Source organism: Salvelinus namaycush, chromosome 38 (assembly GCF_016432855.1).
Source record: "Salvelinus namaycush isolate Seneca chromosome 38, SaNama_1.0, whole genome shotgun sequence".
Taxonomy (NCBI): domain Eukaryota; kingdom Metazoa; phylum Chordata; class Actinopteri; order Salmoniformes; family Salmonidae; genus Salvelinus; species Salvelinus namaycush.
In genome coordinates, this window is record NC_052344.1 from 12,998,227 (window position 1) to 13,021,922 (window position 23,696).

At 42.5% G+C, this 23,696-nt stretch overlaps 1 protein-coding gene across 1 annotated transcript in view; it reads left to right on the top strand.

Moving 5' to 3' along the window:
• LOC120031842 (voltage-dependent calcium channel subunit alpha-2/delta-1-like) overlaps nucleotides 1-22,904 on the top strand; it is a 60,828-nt gene extending 37,924 nt beyond the window's left edge. Inside the window, exons 23-34 of the mRNA XM_038977661.1 lie at nucleotides 260-375; nucleotides 547-618; nucleotides 4,215-4,282; nucleotides 4,365-4,403; nucleotides 4,594-4,665; nucleotides 6,747-6,902; nucleotides 9,468-9,520; nucleotides 9,932-9,987; nucleotides 10,429-10,552; nucleotides 14,114-14,226; nucleotides 17,096-17,178; nucleotides 18,767-22,904. Coding sequence (XP_038833589.1) covers nucleotides 260-375; nucleotides 547-618; nucleotides 4,215-4,282; nucleotides 4,365-4,403; nucleotides 4,594-4,665; nucleotides 6,747-6,902; nucleotides 9,468-9,520; nucleotides 9,932-9,987; nucleotides 10,429-10,552; nucleotides 14,114-14,226; nucleotides 17,096-17,178; nucleotides 18,767-18,889 — 1,075 coding nt within the window. The 3' untranslated portion in view covers nucleotides 18,890-22,904. The remainder of the gene's footprint in view (nucleotides 1-259; nucleotides 376-546; nucleotides 619-4,214; nucleotides 4,283-4,364; nucleotides 4,404-4,593; nucleotides 4,666-6,746; nucleotides 6,903-9,467; nucleotides 9,521-9,931; nucleotides 9,988-10,428; nucleotides 10,553-14,113; nucleotides 14,227-17,095; nucleotides 17,179-18,766) is intronic.
• Nucleotides 22,905-23,696: the final 792 nt, after the last annotated feature.

The window sequence follows — 23,696 nt, forward strand, 5'->3', positions numbered from 1 at the left end:
TTCCTCTCTCTCTCTCTCTCTCAGCTCTGTCTCTCTCAGCTCTCTTCCTCTCTCTCTCTCTCTCTCTCAGCTCTGTCTCTCAGCTCTCTCTCTCTATACATTGTTCTAATGATGATAACTACCTATAAAGCTTCATGTAGAGCAGTTCAACTTGATCAGTAATTTACATTCAGTATATTATGTTCTGTAGGAATGTTTGCTCACTTGATAAATCTGTAGTATTAATGTTGATGCAGCTGAGTATGTGTGTGTTTTTCAGTGCTGGACTAGACTGGACAGAGGACCCAGAGACGTACGAGTCTAGCTTCTATAAGAGAAGTCTGGACAATGACATCTACATCTTCACACCAACACCCTACCAGGAGGACACCAACAGTAAGTCAAGGGAGTGTGTGTGTGTGTGTGTGTGTGTGTGTGTGTGTGTGTGTGTGTGTGTGTGTGTGTGTGTGTGTGTGTGTGTGTGTGTGTGTGTGTGTGTGTGTGTGTGTGTGTGTGTGTGTGTGTGTGTGTCCTAACTGACCCCTTCTGTTCCCTCTCTTGTCTAAGTGACTGAGGACTCAGTCCTGGTGAGCAGAGCAGTGAACCTGGACATTGATGGAGTCAGACTCAAACCAGCAGGTAAAGACTCTACACACCAGGGTCATCTTTAATTGGGCACACAACCGTAAAAAATGTTTTAAACATTTGCAACGGAAAACTGTCCTTGTAGTCCCCCTTCAGTGACTTGTTTCTGTCCAAAGAATAAAATGTTGTGGTGGTTGTTTAGTTCAGACCATAATGGAACTGTAATGTTGTGGTGGTTGTTTAGTTCACACCATAATGGAACTGTAATGTTGTGGTGGTTGTTTAGTTCAGACCATAATGGAACTGTAATGTTGTGGTGGTTGTTTAGTTCAGACTATAGTGGAACTGTAATGTTGTGGTGGTTGTTTAGTTCACACCATAATGGAACTGTAATGTTGTGGTGGTTGTTTAGTTCACACCATAATGGAACTGTAATGTTGTGGTGGTTGTATAGTTCACACCATAATGGAACTGTAATGTTGTGGTGGTTGTTCAGTTCACACCATAATGGAACTGTAATGTTATGGTGGTTGTTTAGTTCACACCATAATGGAACTGTAATGTTGTGGTGGTTGTTCAGTTCACACCATAATGGAACTGTAATGTTGTGGTGGTTGTTCAGTTCACACCATAGTGGAACTGTAATGTTATGGTGGTTGTTTAGTTCACACCATAATGGAACTGTAATGTTATGGTGGTTGTTTAGTTCACACCATAATGGAACTGTAATGTTGTGGTGGTTGTTTAGTTCACACCATAATGGAACTGTAATGTTGTGGTGGTTGTTTAGTTCACACCATAGTGGAACTGTAATGTTGTGGTGGTTGTATAGTTCACACCATAGTGGAACTGTAATGTTGTGGTGGTTGTTTAGTTCACACCATAATGGAACTGTAATGTTGTGGTGGTTGTTTAGTTCACACCATAATGGAACTGTAATGTTGTGGTGGTTGTTTAGTTCACACCATAGTGGAACTGTAATGTTGTGGTGGTTGTTTAGTTCACACCATAATGGAACTGTAATGTTGTGGTGGTTGTTTAGTTCACACCATAGTGGAACTGTAATGTTGTGGTGGTTGTTTAGTTCACACCATAGTGGAACTGTAATGTTATGGTGGTTGTTTAGTTCACACCATAATGGAACTGTAATGTTGTGGTGGTTGTTTAGTTCAGACCATAATGGAACTGTAATGTTATGGTGGTTGTTTAGTTCACACCATAATGGAACTGTAATGTTGTGGTGGTTGTTTAGTTCACACCATAGTGGAACTGTAATGTTGTGGTGGTTGTTTAGTTCACACCATAATGGAACTGTAATGTTGTGGTGGTTGTTTAGTTCACACCATAATGGAACTGTAATGTTGTGGTGGTTGTTTAGTTCACACCATAGTGGAACTGTAATGTTGTGGTGGTTGTTTAGTTCACACCATAGTGGAACTGTAATGTTATGGTGGTTGTTTAGTTCACACCATAATGGAACTGTAATGTTGTGGTGGTTGTTTAGTTCAGACCATAATGGAACTGTAATGTTGTGGTGGTTGTTTAGTTCACACCATAGTGGAACTGTAATGTTGTGGTGGTTGTTCAGTTCACACCATAGTGGAACTGTAATGTTGTGGTGGTTGTTTAGTTCACACCATAGTGGAACTGTAATGTTGTGGTGGTTGTTCAGTTCACACCATAGTGGAACTGTAATGTTGTGGTGGTTGTTTAGTTCAGACCATAATGGAACTGTAATGTTGTGGTGGTTGTTTAGTTCACACCATAGTGGAACTGTAATGTTGTGGTGGTTGTTTAGTTCACACCATAATGGAACTGTAATGTTGTGGTGGTTGTTTAGTTCACACCATAGTGGAACTGTAATGTTGTGGTGGTTGTTTAGTTCACACCATAATGGAACTGTAATGTTGTGGTGGTTGTTTAGTTCACACCATAGTGGAACTGTAATGTTGTGGTGGTTGTTTAGTTCACACCATAATGGAACTGTAATGTTGTGGTGGTTGTTTAGTTCACACCATAATGGAACTGTAATGTTGTGGTGGTTGTTTAGTTCACACCATAATGGAACTGTAATGTTGTGGTGGTTGTTTAGTTCACACCATAGTGGAACTGTAATGTTGTGGTGGTTGTTTAGTTCACACCATAATGGAACTGTAATGTTGTGGTGGTTGTTTAGTTCACACCATAATGGAACTGTAATGTTGTGGTGGTTGTTCAGTTCACACCATAATGGAACTGTAATGTTGTGGTGGTTGTATAGTTCACACCATAGTGGAACTGTAATGTTGTGGTGGTTGTTTAGTTCACACCATAATGGAACTGTAATGTTGTGGTGGTTGTTTAGTTCACACCATAGTGGAACTGTAATGTTGTGGTGGTTGTTTAGTTCACACCATAGTGGAACTGTAATGTTGTGGTGGTTGTTTAGTTCACACCATAATGGAACTGTAATGTTGTGGTGGTTGTTTAGTTCACACCATAGTGGAACTGTAATGTTGTGGTGGTTGTTTAGTTCACACCATAATGGAACTGTAATGTTGTGGTGGTTGTTTAGTTCACACCATAATGGAACTGTAATGTTGTGGTGGTTGTTTAGTTCACACCATAGTGGAACTGTAATGTTGTGGTGGTTGTTTAGTTCACACCATAGTGGAACTGTAATGTTATGGTGGTTGTTTAGTTCACACCATAGTGGAACTGTAATGTTATGGTGGTTGTTTAGTTCACACCATAGTGGAACTGTAATGTTATGGTGGTTGTTTAGTTCACACCATAGTGGAACTGTAATGTTGTGGTGGTTGTTTAGTTCACACCATAATGGAACTGTAATGTTGTGGTGGTTGTTTAGTTTACACCATAGTGGAACTGTAATGTTGTGGTGGTTGTTTAGTTCACACCATAATGGGGTGGTTGTTTAGTTCACACCATAGTGGAACTGTAATGTTGTGGTGGTTGTTTAGTTCACACCATAATGGAACTGTAATGTTGTGGTGGTTGTTTAGTTCACACCATAGTGGAACTGTAATGTTGTGGTGGTTGTTTAGTTCACACCATAATGGAACTGTAATGTTGTGGTGGTTGTTTAGTTCACACCATAATGGAACTGTAATGTTGTGGTGGTTGTTTAGTTCACACCATAATGGAACTGTAATGTTGTGGTGGTTGTTTAGTTCACACCATAATGGAACTGTAATGTTGTGGTGGTTGTTTAGTTCACACCATAGTGGAACTGTAATGTTGTGGTGGTTGTTTAGTTCACACCATAGTGGAACTGTAATGTTGTGGTGGTTGTTTAGTTCACACCATAGTGGAACTGTAATGTTGTGCTGGTTGTTTAGTTCACACCATAGTGGAACTGTAATGTTATGGTGGTTGTTTAGTTCACACCATAATGGAACTGTAATGTTGTGGTGGTTGTTTAGTTCACACCATAGTGGAACTGTAATGTTGTGGTGGTTGTTTAGTTCACACCATAGTGGAACTGTAATGTTGTGGTGGTTGTTTAGTTCACACCATAGTGGAACTGTAATGTTGTGCTGGTTGTTTAGTTCACACCATAGTGGAACTGTAATGTTATGGTGGTTGTTTAGTTCACACCATAATGGAACTGTAATGTTGTGCTGGTTGTGTGGTTGTGTGGTTGATTGCAGTTGTGGGAGTGAAACTGGACATCAGTACCTGGATGACCAACTTCATCAATGCTACTCTGAAGATGAACGTAAGTAGATTAACATTATTTCATAATGACTCTTAATTAACTCTTTATGTCTGAAATGAAAACCGTTTCTTGTCTCCTACAGTGTAAGGACGAGATCTGTGGTTGTCAGAGGAATGATGAGGTAAGATAATTTGATTGATTATACAGTTATATTAAATACGATTATTTGATTGGCGATAGAATTTTAAGACAAATACAAGTATTAAATTAAAGATGACTTGATTAAGCATGCAAATAATGATTGAGAATGATCCAATTCTACCTCCCCCTATATGATGATGGTTTATCCCATTATCTCTATATGATTCTAGCATGTGGACTGTGTCATCCTGGATGATGGGGGATTCCTAGTTATGGCCAATCGGGATGAATACATCGGTCAGGTGAGTCACTCTCATCCAACTCTTATTCCATTGATATTACCTTGTTCAGCCCTACTCAACCCATAGTCAACACTGGCCCAACTCAAATCAACCTGATCCCGAACTAAGTTTACCCAACATGTCCCAACCTTATACAACCTAACCCCATGTGCACTTCAACTTCAACCCACTCAAACCCTATCTGAACCTAACTTCACCATACCCCCCCCCCCCCCCCCCCCCCCACACACACACACTACACCCAGTGTGGGCCCCTTACCCTACCACTTGAATAAATGTTTTTCATGCTGCCCAGGCTGCAGGCCCCAATCAGGGTGTGCGCTGGATAAATCAGTTCCCTTTAGATGTTTGGCAGGAGCACTAAAAAACTAAGGTTCCTTGTTTGGAGAAGGCCGCTCGACCCTAAATCATGTTTCCTACAGGAGGTACGGCTCTCCCTCTCCAGGGGGTCCTGGCGGGTCCCAGCCGACAGATCTGTGACTGTTAATTCATTATTTGTGTTATTCTACAGGGAAAGGGGAGACAGGTTTTTATAGAAGCATTGATTTATATTTCCTTGTGACAGACGTGGTGAGCCATAACCAACTCTTTCTCAGAATCTTGGGGTTTCAGGGTCCAAAATGAGGGGAGCGGTGTGATTTTGGGGTCGTTCACCGCGACCTTGCATAGCGGAAGAGGAAGGCGTTTTTTTTGTTCTTGCAGACACACACACACACTATCACGTACGCTTGCTCTGACGTACGCACATACACACGCACACTCACATAAAGTGCTATCACACCGAAGGGGTGTCTAGACGTGCCATGACCACTTCCTCCATATTTATTTAGGCTTCCTGGTATACTGTGTTAATTTGATTCAACTGAATCCCGCTGCTACATATCAGCTGGGTGAGCCAGGGGTGATTTTCTGACTGTGTGTGATTGTGTGCGTGCGCGGGAGTACATGTGTGGGAGTGTGTGTGTGTGTGTGAGAGCACATTCATGTGTGCGTGTGTTTTAAAAACGTGTGTGTGTGTCCGATTGGTCATGAGAGCTGAGATGACTTCACCCAGATTAAAGCCTTTGGGTTTTTATCTCCTCAACAACAACATACTAAGGAAATCCTTTTTCAAATGGTGAGCCACACTAGCCTATCAGAGGGGGTCATTTCTGGACTGGGCAGTCCTGGACAGGATTTTTACTCAAATCACCTGGGTTATACTCTGAGTGTACAAAACATTAGAAACACCTGCTCTTTCCATGACATAGACTGACCAGGTTAATCCAGGTGAAAACTATGATCCCTTATTGATGTCACCTGTTAAATCCACTTCAATCGGTGTAGATGAAGGGGAGGAGACAGGTCAAATGTGTGCCATTCAGAGGGTGAATGGGCAAGTCAAAATATTGAAGTGCCTTTGAATGGGGTATGGTAGTAGGTGCCAGACGCACCGATTTGAGTGTGTCGCGTGTGTCAACAATGATGGTCCAACACCCAAAGGACATCCAGTCCACTTGACACAACTGTGGGAAGCATTGGCGTCAACATGGGCCAACATCCCTGTGGAACGCATTCGGCACCTTATAGTCCTTATAGCCCCAACGAATTGAGGCTGTTCTGAGGGCAAAAGGAGGTGCAATTCAATATTAGGAAGTTGCTCTTAATGTTTTATACACTCAGTGTATATCCGTCAATTATAAAGAGTGGCAGGTAGCCTAGTAGTTAGAGCTTTGGGCCAGTAACCGAAAGGTGGTTGGTTCAAATACCTGAACCAATAAGGTGAAAAATCTGCCGATGTGCCCTTGAGCAAGGCACTTAACCCTAATTTCTCCAGGGGCGCCGTACTACTATGGCTGACCCTTCAGAACAACACACCTATCTGTTTTATTTGTATTTATTTTCATAAATGTTATTATAAATGTTTATATGGGCACTGGGAACCCACAGGTGGTCGCAGATGTGTTGTGTGTGTGTTGTGTGTGTGTGTGTACGTCCGATGTATCTGCGTCAATCTATGTGTGTTCATGTGCATAAGTGTCTGTTCTGCGTCCATTGGCACTTACATGTGCAATGCGCTTGCACATCCCCCCCCCCTACAGATCGGCCAGTTCTTCGGGATGATCGACCCTATCCTCATGGTCAATCTGGTCAACATGTCTCTGTTCACGCTCAACAAGACATACGACTACCAGTCGGTCTGCGACCCCAAGAGGGAGAGCAAGGGGTCCGCGGCGGGCCTGCGCTCAGTCTACGTGGTGAGTTACATAAGCCAGAGACACACACACATACACACACACACACACACACACACCGTCACCAGAGGACCGTAAATAACCATAAATACAGATTAGACGGACACCAGGGGAAATGCGGGGTAACGAGTAAGAGCCGTTTGAGCAGTTAAAGGCCTGAAAATAATGGATTAGTCAGAGTAATGTCTTTGGGTAACACTTGGAGTGGACTGAGTGTTAGGTAGCTCTAAGACTATTTTGAAGCTGTTGTAATATGGGCTCTTAAAGGGGTAGTGAACATTTTGAATAACAAGCCACAGAATTGTAGTTTAAAGTGATGGTTCACTCTAAAATCAAAACTTGTCAGATGTTTTTAGACATCAAACGTATTCTAAGATCAAGGTGGTATGTCTCAAGCAATTTGTTGTATAGATCTGGTTATTTGATAAGGTGATAAGTCCATGTTTAAAGCCATGTGTTGTGTAGATCTGGTTATTTGATAAGGTGATAAGTCCATGTTTAAAGCCATGTGTTGTGTAGATCTGGTTATTTGATAAGGTGATAAGTCCATGTTTAAAGCCATGTGTTGTGTAGATCTGGCTATTTGTGCGCGTCTTTCCCATTCGTTTGAGGCAATCTAATTTAAGGTATATACACATGTACAATCTTAATTTGGCTAGGAAATTTAAATTTTTAAAAAACATTTATTTAACCTTTATTTAACCAGGTAGGCCAGTTGAGAACAAGTTCTCATTTGCAACTGCGACCTGGCCAAGATAAAGCAAAGCAGTTCGACACATACAACAACACAGAGTTACACATGGAATAAACAAACATACAGTCAATAATACTCAATAATACAGTAGAAAAGTCTATATACAGTATGTGCAAATGAGGTAGGATAAGGGAGGTAAGGCAATAAATAGGCCATGGTGGCGAAGTAATTACAATATAGCAATTAAACACTGGAATGGTAGATGTGCAGAAGATGAATGTGCAAGTAGAGATAGTAGGGTGCAAAGGAGCAAGATAAATAAATAAATACAGTATGGTGATGAGGTAGTTGGATGGGCTATTTACAGATGGGCTATGTACAGGTGCAGTGATCTGTGAGCTGCTCTGACAGCTGGTGCTTAAAGCTATTGAGGGAGATATGAGTCTCCAGCTTCAGTGATGTTTGCAGTTCGTTCCAGTTATTGGCAGCAGAGAACTGGAAGGAAAGGCGGCCAAAGGAAGAATTGGCTTTGGGGGTGACCAGTGAGATATACCTGCTGGAGCGTGTGCTACTGGTGGGTGCTGCTATGGTGACCAGTGAGCTGAGATAAGGCGGGGCTTTACCTAGCAGAGACTTGTAGATAACCTGTAGCCAGTGGGTTTGGCGACAAGAATGAAGCGAGGGCCAGCCAACGAGCGCGAACAGGTCGCAGTGGTGGACAGTATATGGGGCTTTGGTTACAAAACGGATGGCACTGTGATACACTGCATCCAATTTGTTGAGTAGAGTGTTGGAGTCTATTTTGTAAATGACATCGCCGAAGTCGAGGATCGGTAGGATGGTCAGTTTTACGAGGGTATGTTTGGCAGCATGAGTGAAGGATGCTTTGTTGCGAAATAGGAAGCCGATTTTAGATTTAATTTTGGATTGGATATGCTTAATGTGAGTCTGGAAGGCGAGTTTATTTGTTAATCCTGCAGCAACAGGACATGTGGATTATAATTAATGGGCATTTTTGTAGTGGTTGATACATTTTTCGTTAGGACATATCAAGTCTGGAATTTTGTAGAAATTACAAACTTTAGAAGCCTTTTTAAACCTACCTAATTTGCAATGGAAAATTCTCTGCAAAAAAATGTTGATCAAATTAAGATAGCACATCTAAAGCTGGATCTACACAACCAACAACTTTTGTGGTCTGTAGTCTTCTGACACACTTTTGGAGTGATCTATCACTTTAATTTAATGTCATTTACAGAATTATTTAGGTCGATGTTGGTTCTAGATTTGTATCATACGTTTGTATCAATTAACAGACTTTGATCTACATTTTCATCGTTACTCACAAATAGATGTTGACTACAAATTTAGATCAAAGATGTAGATAATAGCTTTGGATTGGAATTTGATATGACTTTTAACATGGTTAGTTAGCTCCCCTTGATGACCAAACTCTATCAACCTGGAAAGAAAGGACACAGGCCTGAGTCACTAGACCAGAGCATTGCATGCTAATCATAATCAAAACAACATGGCTGTTATTTCAGTCAAACCGGAACCTACTTGTTGTTCCTTTTCACTTTGTAGATTTACACTAGCATCTGTTGTGGTGGGCTCTGTGCTAATTCCCTTCCAAAATCTTGTCTGAGTCGGTGTCCGTGCACTTGGCAAATGCCTCGGCTCGAGACTCGCTTTGCCAGCACAATCAGGATGTTTAGAAAAGGTTTAAGCCCAAGTTTAAAATGTGCTGTTTTACATGGAATGTTTAGTTATTGGGAGTTGTTTCGATTACCTGAAGTTACGCTTGGGCTTCACCATGTGAAAATATGTTTTGCAATGTGTTTTGTAATACCCAACCTTTTTGTCCCTTGCAGCCCACCATAGCAGACATTTTGAACGTTGGATGGTTAGCATCAGCAGCAGCCTGGTGAGACCCAACTCTTGCTTCTTTAACACTGTTCCCAGTGCAGATGTAAAGATACAGAGGCAGTCTGTGGGCCATCTGTGTAAGCATTCTACAGGTCCCAGAGCACTTTGTTTACACTAGCTCGCCTTCTGTCCTGATTTCATTAGCTGTGTGTCTTAAAATATGTCCAATAAAATTAGATTTGTTTACAGGGAGGCTAACACACTGTCATATTTTTCCACACAAAGGCTTTTTGATTATGACATTTGCGTTTCCTTCGCTAAAAGCCAATAAACTCGCCATCTGAATGAAAATCTGTAAGAAATGTGGGTTGTGATGATACAGTATGTGAGTATTTATCCTGTCACGGACAGAAGATTTGTTGGATGTTCTGTCAAGAGGTAATAATTTGTGTACTTTGATTCCCTACAGGTCGATACTACAACAGTTGTTGGTCAGCATAGCGTTCCCTAATTTCCTGCACGCAGGTGAGATTTCCGACTCTTCTAAAACATTTTTTTAAATTAGGTTGTTAAGTATGATCCCATATAAATTACGTTGTAATAAAATGCCCTTTTCTATTTCGCATGACGGGCCCTTAATAAAAAGTATTGACGCTGTTGTTATGAAAGCAATGACGGTATTCTCAGAGCATGGCAAGTTATTCATCAAGCTCAATGATGAGCTATGCCAGGAATATTAATTGAGAAATAACATTGTTCAAATGTAGATGGATTTCTGTATGTTTTGGCTACCAGAGCAACTGAACAGTAACTTGTCTTCTCAGAACTTGAGAATGTACACAGTGTTTTCTATGGACATAACCCATACCTTGCTGGATCCTTGACAATCTGTTTGTTTGTTTGTTTGTGTGCGTGTGTGTTGTGCGTGTGTGCTGCATTTGTGTGTGCGTGCTGTGTGTTCCACAGCGGACACTGATGAGGAAATACCTGACATGTCCAAGGAGAGCTGTATCACGGAGCAGACTCAATACTTCTATGACAATGAGGAAAAGTCCTTCAGAGGAACGCTAGACTGTGAAAACTGCTCCAGGTGAGAGCTGTCAGTCACTGCAACCTATTTTACACACTCCAGGGTCCTTTTTTTAATGGGTAGGCACTACCTAAACTTGTCCAATAACAACATAGAATTCCATTTTCCATTGCAAAACGTTTTGGTATGGCGTACCCAACTGAACATAACCTTGGTAAAACCTCATGGACAATGTTCCCTCTAAACTCCTCTGGGACTGCAACGCAGAGCACAAGATGGAACTTCACTCAACATTCTAGTTCTCTCCTTTAGTTAATACTATCAACATTTCCCTTTAATGTGGGAATTGTGATCAAATCAATACAATATTACCCACTTTCAATGCAACATACCGAAACTAAACGAACTATGCAAGAGATTTTCTTGTAGGAAGAGCGCATTGGAGTAGGATTCTATTTCATTGACAGGCACGACTCCGGTCCATACTCCACACTCTATTCTACGGTGCGGCATAACCAATCAGAACTGCAGTAGACCTTTGCCATATATGGATCTGTGCCGTTCACTTTCAACTGGACTGTGCTTAGCATGAGGTTGGGAGTGGATACGCTTGTTTTAAGATCAAAGCATCATTTGTCTGATTCTCTGTAATAATGGTATGGGAATAAAAATGCATTTTATTTTGTTAGGTGGTTTCTTGCATCAAACAACACATTTTCAGTCACCTTGTCTGAAGGACAAGTGGATAAACAGGTTAATGTCAAGTCCTGCATGTTTTTTTTCCAAAAGTCTCATGGAATGTAGGCCTAAATTAAACACCACACATTGGCTGCTACTGTAGGCTGAATGATAGAACAGCTATTTCAATGTTAAAATGTTATGGGATGCATTTTCTCCATTGTTTTTGATGGTAGACCACTCTGATAGGCCTACATTATGATCAAATAGCCACAGTAGCCTACTTAGCCACTGTTATAACTGTAACTTAAAGCAGGTACAGCCTCAGTGTTCACAGTAAACACACACCAGATGTTGCACGGAAAGTTTGCGCTCAGCAGACCTGAAATTTGCTCAGTGCCGAAAGAAATTAGAGGGATCATTGCTCGTCACACTTATTATATATGAACCCACCAAGAGCCAAGTACAACTCTACCTCAATAGAATAAATGATTATATGTGGCTCAGTGGGGAAAAAGCACTGGCTGATTGCTATCAGGCCTGCTCTAAACCAGCTGTGCAGATTCAAGACAGTGGAATGTGCTTGGCCCATATTACCTCTGACAGTTTAGTTCCAATAATAGGGCATAGGATCCTATCTAAAGATGGTGCGGCCATACAATTGGTTTTAATGACTGTGGATACATCTGAAATGGCAATGTGGTAGGACACTACGTTTGGCCAGGCTGGAAGGCACAGTGGGTTGAATGTAGGACGCAAAGAATCTTGGGAATCAGAGCCCCTCATTTGAATACAAGCACCTCCACCCCACCACATAGCTAAATCACTGAGACTACAAACAACTTCTTCACACAGGTTATGTGCGATTTCATTCTAAAGTACTCTTGTTATATAGTCTTGGTGTGCTCTGCTAGTGGTCTGCTAGTGGTCTGCTAGAGGTCTGCTAGAGGTCTGCTAGTGGTCTGCTAGTGGTCTGCTAGTGCTGCTAGAGGTCTGCTAGTGGTCTGCTAGTGCTGCTAGAGGTCTGCTAGTGGTCTGCTAGTGCTGCTAGAGGTCTGCTAGTGCTGCTAGAGGTCTGCTAGTGCTGCTAGAGGTCTGCTAGTGCTGCTAGAGGTCTGCTAGTGGTCTGCTAGTGGTCTGCTAGTGGTCTGCTAGTGCTGCTAGAGGTCTGCTAGTGCTGCTAGAGGTCTGCTAGTGCTCTGCTAGTGGTCTGCTAGTGCTGCTAGAGGTCTGCTAGTGCTCTGCTAGTGGTCTGCTAGTGCTGCTAGAGGTCTGCTAGTGCTGCTAGAGGTCTGCTAGTGCTGCTAGAGGTCTGCTAGTGCTGCTAGTGGTCTGCTAGTGCTCTGCTAGTGGTCTGCTAGTGGTCTGCTAGTGGTCTGCTAGTGGTCTGCTAGTGGTCTGCTAGTGCTCTGCTAGAGGTCTGCTAGTGGTCTGCTAGTGGTCTGCTAGTGCTGCTAGAGGTCTGCTAGTGGTCTGCTAGTGCTCTGCTAGTGGTCTGCTAGTGGTCTGCTAGTGGTCTGCTAGTGCTCTGCTAGTGCTCTGCTAGAGGTCTGCTAGTGCTCTGCTAGTGCTCTGCTAGTGGTCTGCTAGTGCTCTGCTAGTGGTCTGCTAGTGGTCTGCTAGAGGTCTGCTAGTGCTCTGCTAGTGCTCTGCTAGTGGTCTGCTAGTGGTCTGCTAGGGGTCTGCTAGTGCTCTGCTAGTGGTCTGCTAGTGGTCTGCTAGTGGTCTGCTAGTGCTCTGCTAGTGGTCTGCTAGTGCTCTGCTAGTGGTCTGCTAGTGGTCTGCTAGAGGTCTGCTAGTGGTCTGCTAGTGGTCTGCTAGTGCTGCTAGAGGTCTGCTAGTGGTCTGCTAGTGGTCTGCTAGTGCTCTGCTAGTGGTCTGCTAGTGGTCTGCTAGTGCTCTGCTAGTGGTCTGCTAGTGGTCTGCTAGAGGTCTGCTAGTGCCGCTAGTGGTCTGCTAGTGGTCTGCTAGTGCTCTGCTAGTGGTCTGCTAGTGCTCTGCTAGTGCTCTGCTAGTGGTCTGCTAGTGCTCTGCTAGTGCTCTGCTAGTGGTCTGCTAGAGGTCTGCTAGTGCTCTGCTAGTGGTCTGCTAGAGGTCTGCTAGTGCTCTGCTAGTGCTCTGCTAGTGCTCTGCTAGTGGTCTGCTAGTGGTCTGCTAGTGGTCTGCTAGAGGTCTGCTAGAGGTCTGCTAGTGCTGCTAGAGGTCTGCTAGAGGTCTGCTAGAGGTCTGCTAGAGGTCTGCTAGAGGTCTGCTAGTGGTCTGCTAGTGGTCTGCTAGTGCTGCTAGTGCAATTGCACTCAACCGAATAAATCCGGCACTCTAATGACAAAGTGGAGTCCCCTGGGCCGAGGAGGTAGTAAACTCCACATGCCTTAAAGGTGAGGTACAGTCAGTATGCTGCAAGGCAGACCACAATTTTGGCGGTGCGTTTGCTGTTTTAAGGCTCCCTCGTGCTGTCTAATGGGGTGCCTGCCGCACTGTGTTGCTGTGCATTAGCTTCACGTACGTCTCCAGTTAACAACCACCATAAAGAAGGTCACTTTCTGTCCAAACTCAAAACTATGGTCTGCTATGGTCCGCTATGGTCCGCTATGGTCTGCTATGGTCTGAGGCCGGTGTAATTTAGGACTAGAGCTTGGACCATATATCAGCAGACAGTGTTGCCCTCACACCGACCCTTCAAGGTTGGATGCAGCTTATGTTTGGTAGGTAGACTCAACTCATTCAGACAATTATGTTTTCATTGGAACATACGGGTATTTCACTTGAAATATGAAATAGAATTAGATTCCGGGAATCTTCCAACCGGGATTTCTGGAAAACATGTAAACATTATGGAAAGTTTCAGGAATTTTTCAACCGTAGTATTGTAGTACCCAGTCTTTCCCAATGCCAGACTGTCTCATGGCATCTCCTCTGTGTCTCGTTTCTGTCTCGATCCAGGATGTTCCATGCTGAGAAGCTGTGGAAGACCAACCTGGTGTTCGTCATCGCCGACGCCAAGCTCACCTGCATGTCATGTGACCACAAGCCCTTAATACAGGCGGAGCAGCCTTGTATCCTTTAAACATACAGTCAATAGAGCACTAATGTTTCATATTGTAATATAGTAGTAATATATTCATGTCTAGTGTAGTTCATCTGTACTACTTACAGTCTGTTAGTTCTAGTTTACTGGTCTTTGTATATACAGTGACTCTAATTAAAATAATCACATCTAACTAGATTATTATTTTTTTAATTATTAAAAGGTGTACAGTTGTAAAAGTAAGTTGTACAGGCTTTTTTCTTTTATCCTACTGGTCCCTATATTCTTGACTTTTACAAGCAGAGTACAATATGTTTCATATTCCACAATGGATCAGAACTTCCTCTATGGCTAAGTGAAACTCAGACCTGTACTTACTGACTGGCTTCTCTCTCTGTTACAGATGAACCAAACTCAGATCTGTACTGACTGGCTTCTCTCTCTGTGTGGCTGTTGAACCAAACTCAGACCTGTACTGACTGGCTTCTCTCTCTGTGTGGCAGATGAACCAAACTCAGACCTGTACTGACTGGCTTCTCTCTCTGTGTGGCAGATGAACCAAACTCAGACCTGTACTGACTGGCTTCTCTCTCTGTGTGGCAGATGAACCAAACTCAGACCTGTACTGACTGGCTTCTCTCTCTGTGTGGCAGATGAACCAAACTCAGACCTGTACTGACTGGCTCCTCTCTCTCTCTGTGGCAGATGAACCAAACTCAGACCTGTACTGACTCAGTCTCCTGTCTCTCTCTATGGAAGATGAACCAAACGCAGACTTGTACTGACTCAGTCTCCTGTCTCTCTCTATGGCAGATGAACCAAACTCAGACTTGTACTGACTCAGTCTCCTGTCTCTCTCTATGGCAGATGAACCAAACTCAGACTTGTACTGACTCAGTCTCCTGTCTCTCTCTGTGGCAGATGATAGCGAAGGCTAATCCACTCTGAAAGGCTTACAATCAAATCCATCATATCCCCTCCAACACCCCAGGGCTGTAGCCAATTATGCAAGGAGCCTAATGAAAATTCACATAAATTCAAAATGGCAGCCAAAAGGGTTTCAGATGAGGCTATTTGATTTGCTCCAAAAATGACGTGGTTTTTCCATGTCTTTCTGAAAGCATCTGTTCCGATTGTTCTTTCACATTTAGATTAGTGTTATGGCTTGATATTTAATTTGATATGGTCATTTACTAGTTGCTTTCATTCACTTCTATCCAAAGTGGATAGTGATACCGATTGGGTATGTGTGGCCACAATGTGGGTTACACACAGCCATAGAGATACAATGTAATAGTGTTCCATTTAATTCTGTGCCCACAATATCTGGTGATGCAAGAACTGCACTGAACAAAAATATAAACGCAACATGCAAACATTTAAAAGATTTTACTGAGTTACAGTTCATATCAGGAAATAAGTCAATTGAAATGAATTCATAAGGGCCCTAATCTATGAATTTCACATGACCGGGAATACAGATATGCATATGTTGGTCACAGATACCTTTAAAAAAAAAAAGAAGTAGGGGCGTGGATCAGAAAACCAGTCAGTATCTGGTGTGACCACCGTTTGCCTCATGCAGCACGACACATCTCCTTCACATAGAGTTGATCAGGCTGTTGATTGTGGCCTGTGGAATGTTGTCCCACTCCTCTTCAATGACTGTGCAAAGTTGCTGGATATTGGCGGAAACTGTAACACACTGTCGTACACGTCGATCCAGAGCATCCCAAACATGATCAATGGGTGACATGTCTGGTGAGTATGCAGGCCATGGAAAAACTAGGACATTTTCAGCTTCCAGGAATTGTGTACAGATCCTTGCGACATGGTGCCGTGCATTATTATGCTGTAACATGAGGTGATGGCGGGTGATGAATGGCACGACAATGGGTCTCAGGATCTCGTCACCGTATCTCTGTGTATTCAAATTGCCATCGATAAAATGCAATTGTGCTCGTTGTCCATAGCTTGGGCCTTCCCATACCATAACCCCATCTCCACCATTGGGCACTCTGTTCACAACGTTAACATCAACAAACATCAGTCTGCTATCTGCCCGGTACAGTTGAAACCGGTATTCATCTGTGAAGAACCCACTTCTCCAGCGTGCCAGTGGCCATCGAAGGTGAGCGTTTGCCCACTGAAGTCGGTTCCGATGCCGAACTGCAGTCAGGTCAAGACCCTGGTGAGGACGACGAGCACGCAGATGAGCTTCCCTGAGACCGTTTCTGATAGTTTGTGCAGAAATTCTTCGCTTATGCAAACCCACAGTTTCATCAGCTGTCCGGGTGGCTGGTCTCAGACGATCCCGCAGGTGAAGAAGCCGGATGTGGAGGTCCTGGGCTTGGCGTGGTGGTTACATGTGGTCTGCGATTGTGAGGCCGGTTGGACGTACTGCCAAATTCTCTAAAACAAAGTTTAAAGCGGCTCATTGTAGATTTAATAAACATTACATTTTCTGAAAACAGCTCGTGGACATTCCTGCAGTCATCATGACAGTTGCACGCTTCCTCAACTTGTGATATCTGTGGCATTGTTGTGTGGCAAAACTGCACATATTAGAGTGGCCTTTTATTGTCCCCAGCACTAAGTGCACCTGTGTAATGATCATGCTGTTTAGTCAGCTTCTTGATATGCCACACCTGTCAGATTAATAGATTATCTTGGCAGAGAAATGTTCACTAACAGGGATGTAAACAAATTTGTGCACAAAGTTTGAGAGAAATAAGCATTTTGTATGAATGGAACATTTCTGGGATAACTTATTTCAGCTCATGAAACATGGGACCAACACTTTTCACATGTTGCGTGTCTATTTTTGTTCAGTAGATATATTCTAGCCAATTGAGCTACCAGAACCAATGGTTTATTTCCTAAATGGGTTGATGTAGCTGGGGGACCAGACCCATGTGAAATGGCTGAGAAACCAAGGTTCCGAAAAGGTCCAGATGCCTGTTTCGACAACAACGAGAGGGTAGGTCACGTCATTATTTTGTCATCCTCTGTGTTTAAAAATGGCAACCGTCAAATTTAACGTCACAATGTCAAAACTCACAATACACTAATATGTTTTCACAATGCATGTGCTTTTCTCTTTGTGCATAATTCTCTTGTTAATGTTCCATCTTTTACTCAAAATGGCTGCCTCTTTCTCTACTCTTGTCTTTGGATTACTATATGTGCAGAGATTTCCCACACAAATACAAGTTATTGCCAGGTATTGACATACTGCACTGTATGGTTCAAGAGTAAGCAAATATTTAGTGTATATGACTAAACTCCTTTGTGTGTGAAATCTCTGCACTTGAATGCTTTGGTTTGTTTTTCAGACTAGTCCTATCCCAGTGGCAAACCTTTTGGTTTCTCAAAGTTTCATGATGGTGTTAACTTCTTCTGCTTGCACTCTTTCTCTTACATACACACACACACACACACACACACACACACACACACACACACACACACACACACACACACACACACACACACACACACACACACACACACACACACACGTAGACACACACACTCGTAGACACACTCACACATTCATATGTAGACACACACAGACGTAGACACACACACACCTTCCTTCTATTTAGATGCTTCTCTCTGTTTCTCTCTCTTCACCTTTCCACAAAGTGTTCTGTTTTCTCCGTTCTTCTGCCTATTCACTTTGCACATGGACTTTCTAACTGCTAACTGTGGAATGTTTGCTGCATGACTTTCTCTTTCTCTCTGTTTCTGTTTCTTTCCTGCTCTTTGATTGGCTGTTGATGGTTAGGATGAGCACATGTGCCCGACTAGCGCAGGCTCTCCATTGGCCTCCTCTCTGCTCATGTTACTGCTGCCACTGTTCATGTGCTGTCTCGGGTCAGTCCCATCAAGCACTCTCTCTTTCTCTTACTCTCTCTCTCTCTCTCTCTCTCTCTCTCTCTCTCTCTCTCTCTCTCTCTCTCTCTGTCTCTGTCTCTGTCTCTGTCTCTGTCTCTGTCTCTGTCTCTCTGTCTCTGTCTCTGTCTCTGTCTTTCTTTCTTTCTTTCTCTCTCTTTCTTTCTCTCTCTTTTTCTCTGTATCATACTATGTATTTCTGTCCATCTCTCTTTATCTGTCTGTTTGTCAACTGACGTGCTTACTAATCTAGATGCTAGCTAACGCAGGCCCTTGCTTCCTAATTTAACTCTAAAAAATTATTATTTATTTTATGATGTAGCAAATTATATATGTCTGAAAATGTTTTGTTATTACATTCCACTCTATAGAGCTGTACAGATTATCAGACATCAGATAATCCAACATGGATTATTCCATACTCAGATTACAATTATTCCATACATACCCCATTCTCTATCCAATGTGGATATGCAGTCTAGTACCATTATACCTTGCTATTATGTCATCAAACATAGCTTTATGAATATGTAAGACATACTGGGCTGTTGTACCCCTACTGAACCCATTATCTTTTAGTCAGCAGGGTCAGACGGTCATCAACTTGGTTGTGTCTGTCACTAACTTGTCCCCCTGCCACCTTCCTCCTCCCCTCTTGTTGCCGTGGTCAGGAGGAGGACTTTGACTGTGGCGGGGCGTCGGCTCTGAGCCCGTCCCTATTGGCCATGGTGGCGCTGCAGCTGGCCCTGCTCTGGCTCCTGGCTGGCTCAACTCACCACGCCGTCCCCTCGTGACCTCTGAAGACCTCGGTTGCAACCGGCAAGCAACGCCGCCTCAAAACGACGAACGCTAAAACAAAAAAACATCTGAAACCACTTCCTGACAGATCTTCTTTTGGGATATTTGCGTTTTTCAAGGGTTTCGTTACATTTCTTCACCCAGGGGTGGGAGAAAGTGAGGAAAGTTAACGTCGGTGGGATGTAAAAAAAAATTCTAAGCGAGAACTTTCATCCCAGACCCCTGACTTTTCCCCTCCAGCCATCTGAGCTTCCAGCCATCTGAGCTTAGGGAGATCGAGGTGATTGAGTGGTGAACTTTGACCTTTGTTTGGCTCGACGATGACAACCCTGCGAATGCTACAGGTTGGACTGCCTTACAGTGCCAGGGGGAAAGTGAAAGGACTGCCTCTTCCTTTTGGGTTCCTTTTAGGTTTTTGTGATGTTCTAAAAGAGATCCCCGTTGATTTTTATTCAACACTGCCAGAAACAGTGCTGCCCTTCGCAACCGTCCCGTTGTGTTTGTCACAAAGTTATTTATTTCAAAGCGTTTTGCAGTGGCTTGTTACTCAGAATTGAAATGTGTGTTTGTTTTGTTCAAGTTGCAATAAGTTGTTTAATAGGAAGTCAGAAATCAGAATGTTTTTTATTTTACACTGGGGTGCTGTTGGCATTATTCTGTTTGTTTCAAGTCCCATTTAAAAGTAGCAACACATTTACATTGACGCTGCTGTCCTTGTATAGATGTGGTGTATGACCATCATATTCATTCACATACATGTGGTCACATATGAACCCTTTTGCCCCCACCCTGTTTGAACTGATGGATCCCTTTCTGTTTGCGGTCAACCACTTGTCCCTCAACCTTGACCACAAATGGTCAATGTCGGGTCCTACCATCTTGGTATCTGGTCCCTCTGAACTAACTATTATTGCCAAAGTGCAGTTGACCAATCAGGGCACCCCGGCTGGCCTCTAGTGCGCTCATTGGTCTAATCTCTAGTGCCATGTTGATTCTTAGTCAGACAAACCCTTTAGCTTTATTTATTTGACTGTGTGGCTACTGACCTGAAGGAAACTTGATGTGTTTGGTATTCATTTGAATATTTAAGTTTGTTTTTGTTTTTTATTAGGATGAAGGGCATAGCTGCATGCTACTGTGTTATGTTGGCTTTAATGCCATTATTTTTTGATTGATTTCAATGCGTCAATGCAATGGATATAAAATGAAGAGAAAGAGTAGGAGGGATGTAGGAAATGTAGACTTTGGTACATGACAGTTTATTTGTGCTTGCTTATGTATCACTTCTTGATTTGAGTATCGTTGAATACGTGACTTGCAACTACAAGAATCTGTCTTTCTCACAATGTTCTGCCCGCTATTGAAGAGAACATTTCCCCAAATCAAAAACAATTGCACCTCGTTGCAAAGTGAATTAAAACGGAAATTGCTTTAAGACCTATTGAGAATGTCTATCAATACAATACAATATAAATTCATTCATGTCAGTGTGGATATCAGTCCTACTTTCTTAGTTTTTGTGTGCCTTGTGGTTCTGGTACTTTAATAACTTTATGAATTAGGGATTCAAGACAGATTGACAATAGGATACTGTCTTTCTGAGTGTACTATACTATGCTATACACCTGTTAACTCAATTCTCCACAAGAACAGCCACCAAAATACTACATAAGAAATAACAGAAATGTGCCTCATTTTATTCAGGACCAAATCTGGACCCGTCAATCATCCTAGCCAAATGATTATGCAGTGGAATAACTTTGAGTGGAAGAGACATAAGGTTAAGTTTCTTTATTCAATGTTGTAGAAAAACGGTTTTATTAAAAAACGGTTTTATTATCATGTCAGAATATTAACAATTCCTCTCTAAATGTATTGTATTCGTTTCATTTTTGAACATGGTTCAAAAGAGGGACATGGTAGATATGCTGTGCTTTAAAAAAAAAAAAAACGTTTTTTCTTTGATGCAATTCAGCTAGTTGGACTGGGACGTGATCTGATGGTCGATTAGTGTTACTGATCTGTTGTAGAGCAAATATACAGGAGTTCCTGGCACTGAATTCACCTCTTAAGCACTAAAAAAGATCATTTCAGACAATCGATTCGATAACAATTGACAATCATAGTTTCCGATAACTTGCTTAAGAGTAGTATTAGTAATACTTCATTGAATTAATTGCTGTAAATGAAAATGCAAACAACTGCCAAAACAGGGACTTTAAAGGAGCCTTGGGGTAATGTCAGAAACATTCACGCAGTGTTTCCTTTGAAAACAGGGACTTTAAAGGAGCCTTGGGGTAATGTCAGAAACATTCACGCAGTGTTTCCTTTGAAAACAGGGACTTTAAAGGAGCCTTGGGGTAATGTCAGAAACATTCACGCAGTGTTTCCTTTGAAAACAGGGACTTTAAAGGAGCCTTGGGGTAATGTCAGAAACATTCACGCAGTGTTTCCTTTGAAAACAGAGGCATATGGACTCAGGAAACCACATAGGCAATTCAGTGTAGAGTTGGGAAACTACATGATTACGCTGTGTGGTCTCTAGTGCCATTCAAATACTTCTCCCACACCTCATTATCATTGCTTAAATTATAATTACAAAGCGTTCTTACGTCATCCAGAATAAAATCCTTCTGGGCTTTTTTCATTTCTCTGAAACACTGAAGAGGAAGGGGACTTTTGTTATGATCCCAGTCTTAAGCTATGATTATTTGCCAATATGTTATGTGGCGAAACTCAAGCACCATCACCAAAGGCGGACTGCTGTCATGTCCGAAACTATACGAGTGGTCTGAGGTGACATTTAGGGTCCCGTAATGGTTGTTTCAATGTTCTGTGGGGAAACTAACTAACATACTGGTATTTAAGACCCTCAATATCTAAGAACATTCAAGAATACCAAGTGCCATAGGACTCTCTTTCTCTGTTTACCGGGAAACCTATTACTAACGTTTATGCAACGTTTAGGATTGAATAAATGCAAATCTCATCTATTTTCCCTGTGTTGCATGATAATGCCATGATACTGTATCAGTGGCAGGCAATGAGATAAAGTACACTCTATCTTCTCCTGCTTTGGTGTGTAACGTTGGGATGGGAAGCATAATACCGTGGGTTTGTTGGGTGTTTGTTTATGATATGATAACGATACAGCTTCTACTGCCTTTCTCTTGAGGAGACAGCATTTGGTACCGCCCTGGTCTGACTGAGCGCAGTGGCCTAGCGGTTAGAGCGTTGGGCCAGTAACCGAGATGTCACTGGTTCGAATGCATGAGCCTACAAGGTGAAAAATCGGTCAATTTGCCCTTGAGCAAGGCACTTAACCCTAATTTGCTCCAGGGGCGCTGTACTACTATGGCTGACCCTGTAAAACAGCACAATTCACTGCACCTCTCCGGTGTATGTAACAATACATATCTTTTCCTCTGTCACAGGTTGTCACATTCAAGACCAGACTAGACCCTTGGGAAATGGTGTCTGGTTATTTCATGCCACTCTAAGGGCTAAAATCAGATGCTGTCACCTCAGGAATAACATATTAGCAGAGTGATTGGAAGTGTTTTTCGATGCTGTGGTGCTCTCTGTGTGGATTGTGTGGGTTATGCTTTTTCTGGACTCTTTTTTTTCTCAAGAACGCTCGGTGTGTTTTAAGGGGAGTGTCCCATGCCTGCCACACTATGTCAGGCTATTGGTGGGACCGCCCTCCAATCTTTCTCTGCCAGCGTTTTCATGGCAGACCATTGGTGGACCTGTCCACTAATCTCCCCTTGTCAGCCTCCCTTTTGACAGGCTATTGGTGGGCCTCCCCGTCAATCTCCCTTGATTGTGCTTTTAAGATGTTACACTTTTGTGGAACTTGATTCGCCTGAATCAGTCATGTATAAATTTGTACGATACTGTTATTATTCTCCGACGAAAGAAAGAAAATAGTAATGTTTATAATCCTGGAAAATGCTTATTCATGTGCAAATACAGTATATTCAGAATAAAACTTTCTCATTAGCTATTGAATGGTGTCCTCTTGCAGTTCTGGGCCCTTTCCTCTCCAACCCAAAATGACTTACTGTTGCTGTAACGTTGCCAAAACATATTTCCCACTTTTCCCCACAATGTGTGTGAGAAACTGAAAGAGGCTGCAGTCTGCTATCCCAGTGTCCCCCAGTGACTCCCACCGGCCAATCAGCGATGAGAATTGAGGCCGGGCCAACAGCAACATCCAGGAAGTGAAAGTGAAGAATATCTATATTTTTCTGTGGTTATGACACTGAATTTGCTTAACGGACACATTTACAGTTGAAGTTGGAAGTTTACATACACCTCAGCCAAATACATTTAAACTCAGTTTTTCACGATTCCTGACATTTAATCCTAGTAAAGATTCCCTGTATTAAATCAGTTAGGATCACCACTTTATTTTAAGAATGTGAAATGTCAGAATAATAGTAGAGAGAGTGATTTTATTTCAGCTTTTATTTCTTTCATCACATTCCCAGTCGGTCAGAAGTTTACACGGAATTAGTATTTGGTAGCATTGCCTTTAAATTGTTTAACTTGGGTCAAACGTTTTGGGTAGCCTTCCACAAGCTTCCCACAATAAGTTGTGTGAATTCTGGCCCTTCCTCCTGACAGAGCTGGTGTAACTGAGTCAGGTTTGTAGGCCTCCTTGCTTGCACATATTTTTTTCAGTTCTGCCCACAAATTCTCTATGGGATTGAGGTCAGAGCTTTGTGATGGCCATTGTCCTTCAGCCATTTTGCCACAACTTTGGAAGTATGCTTGGGGTCATTGTTCATTTGGAAGACC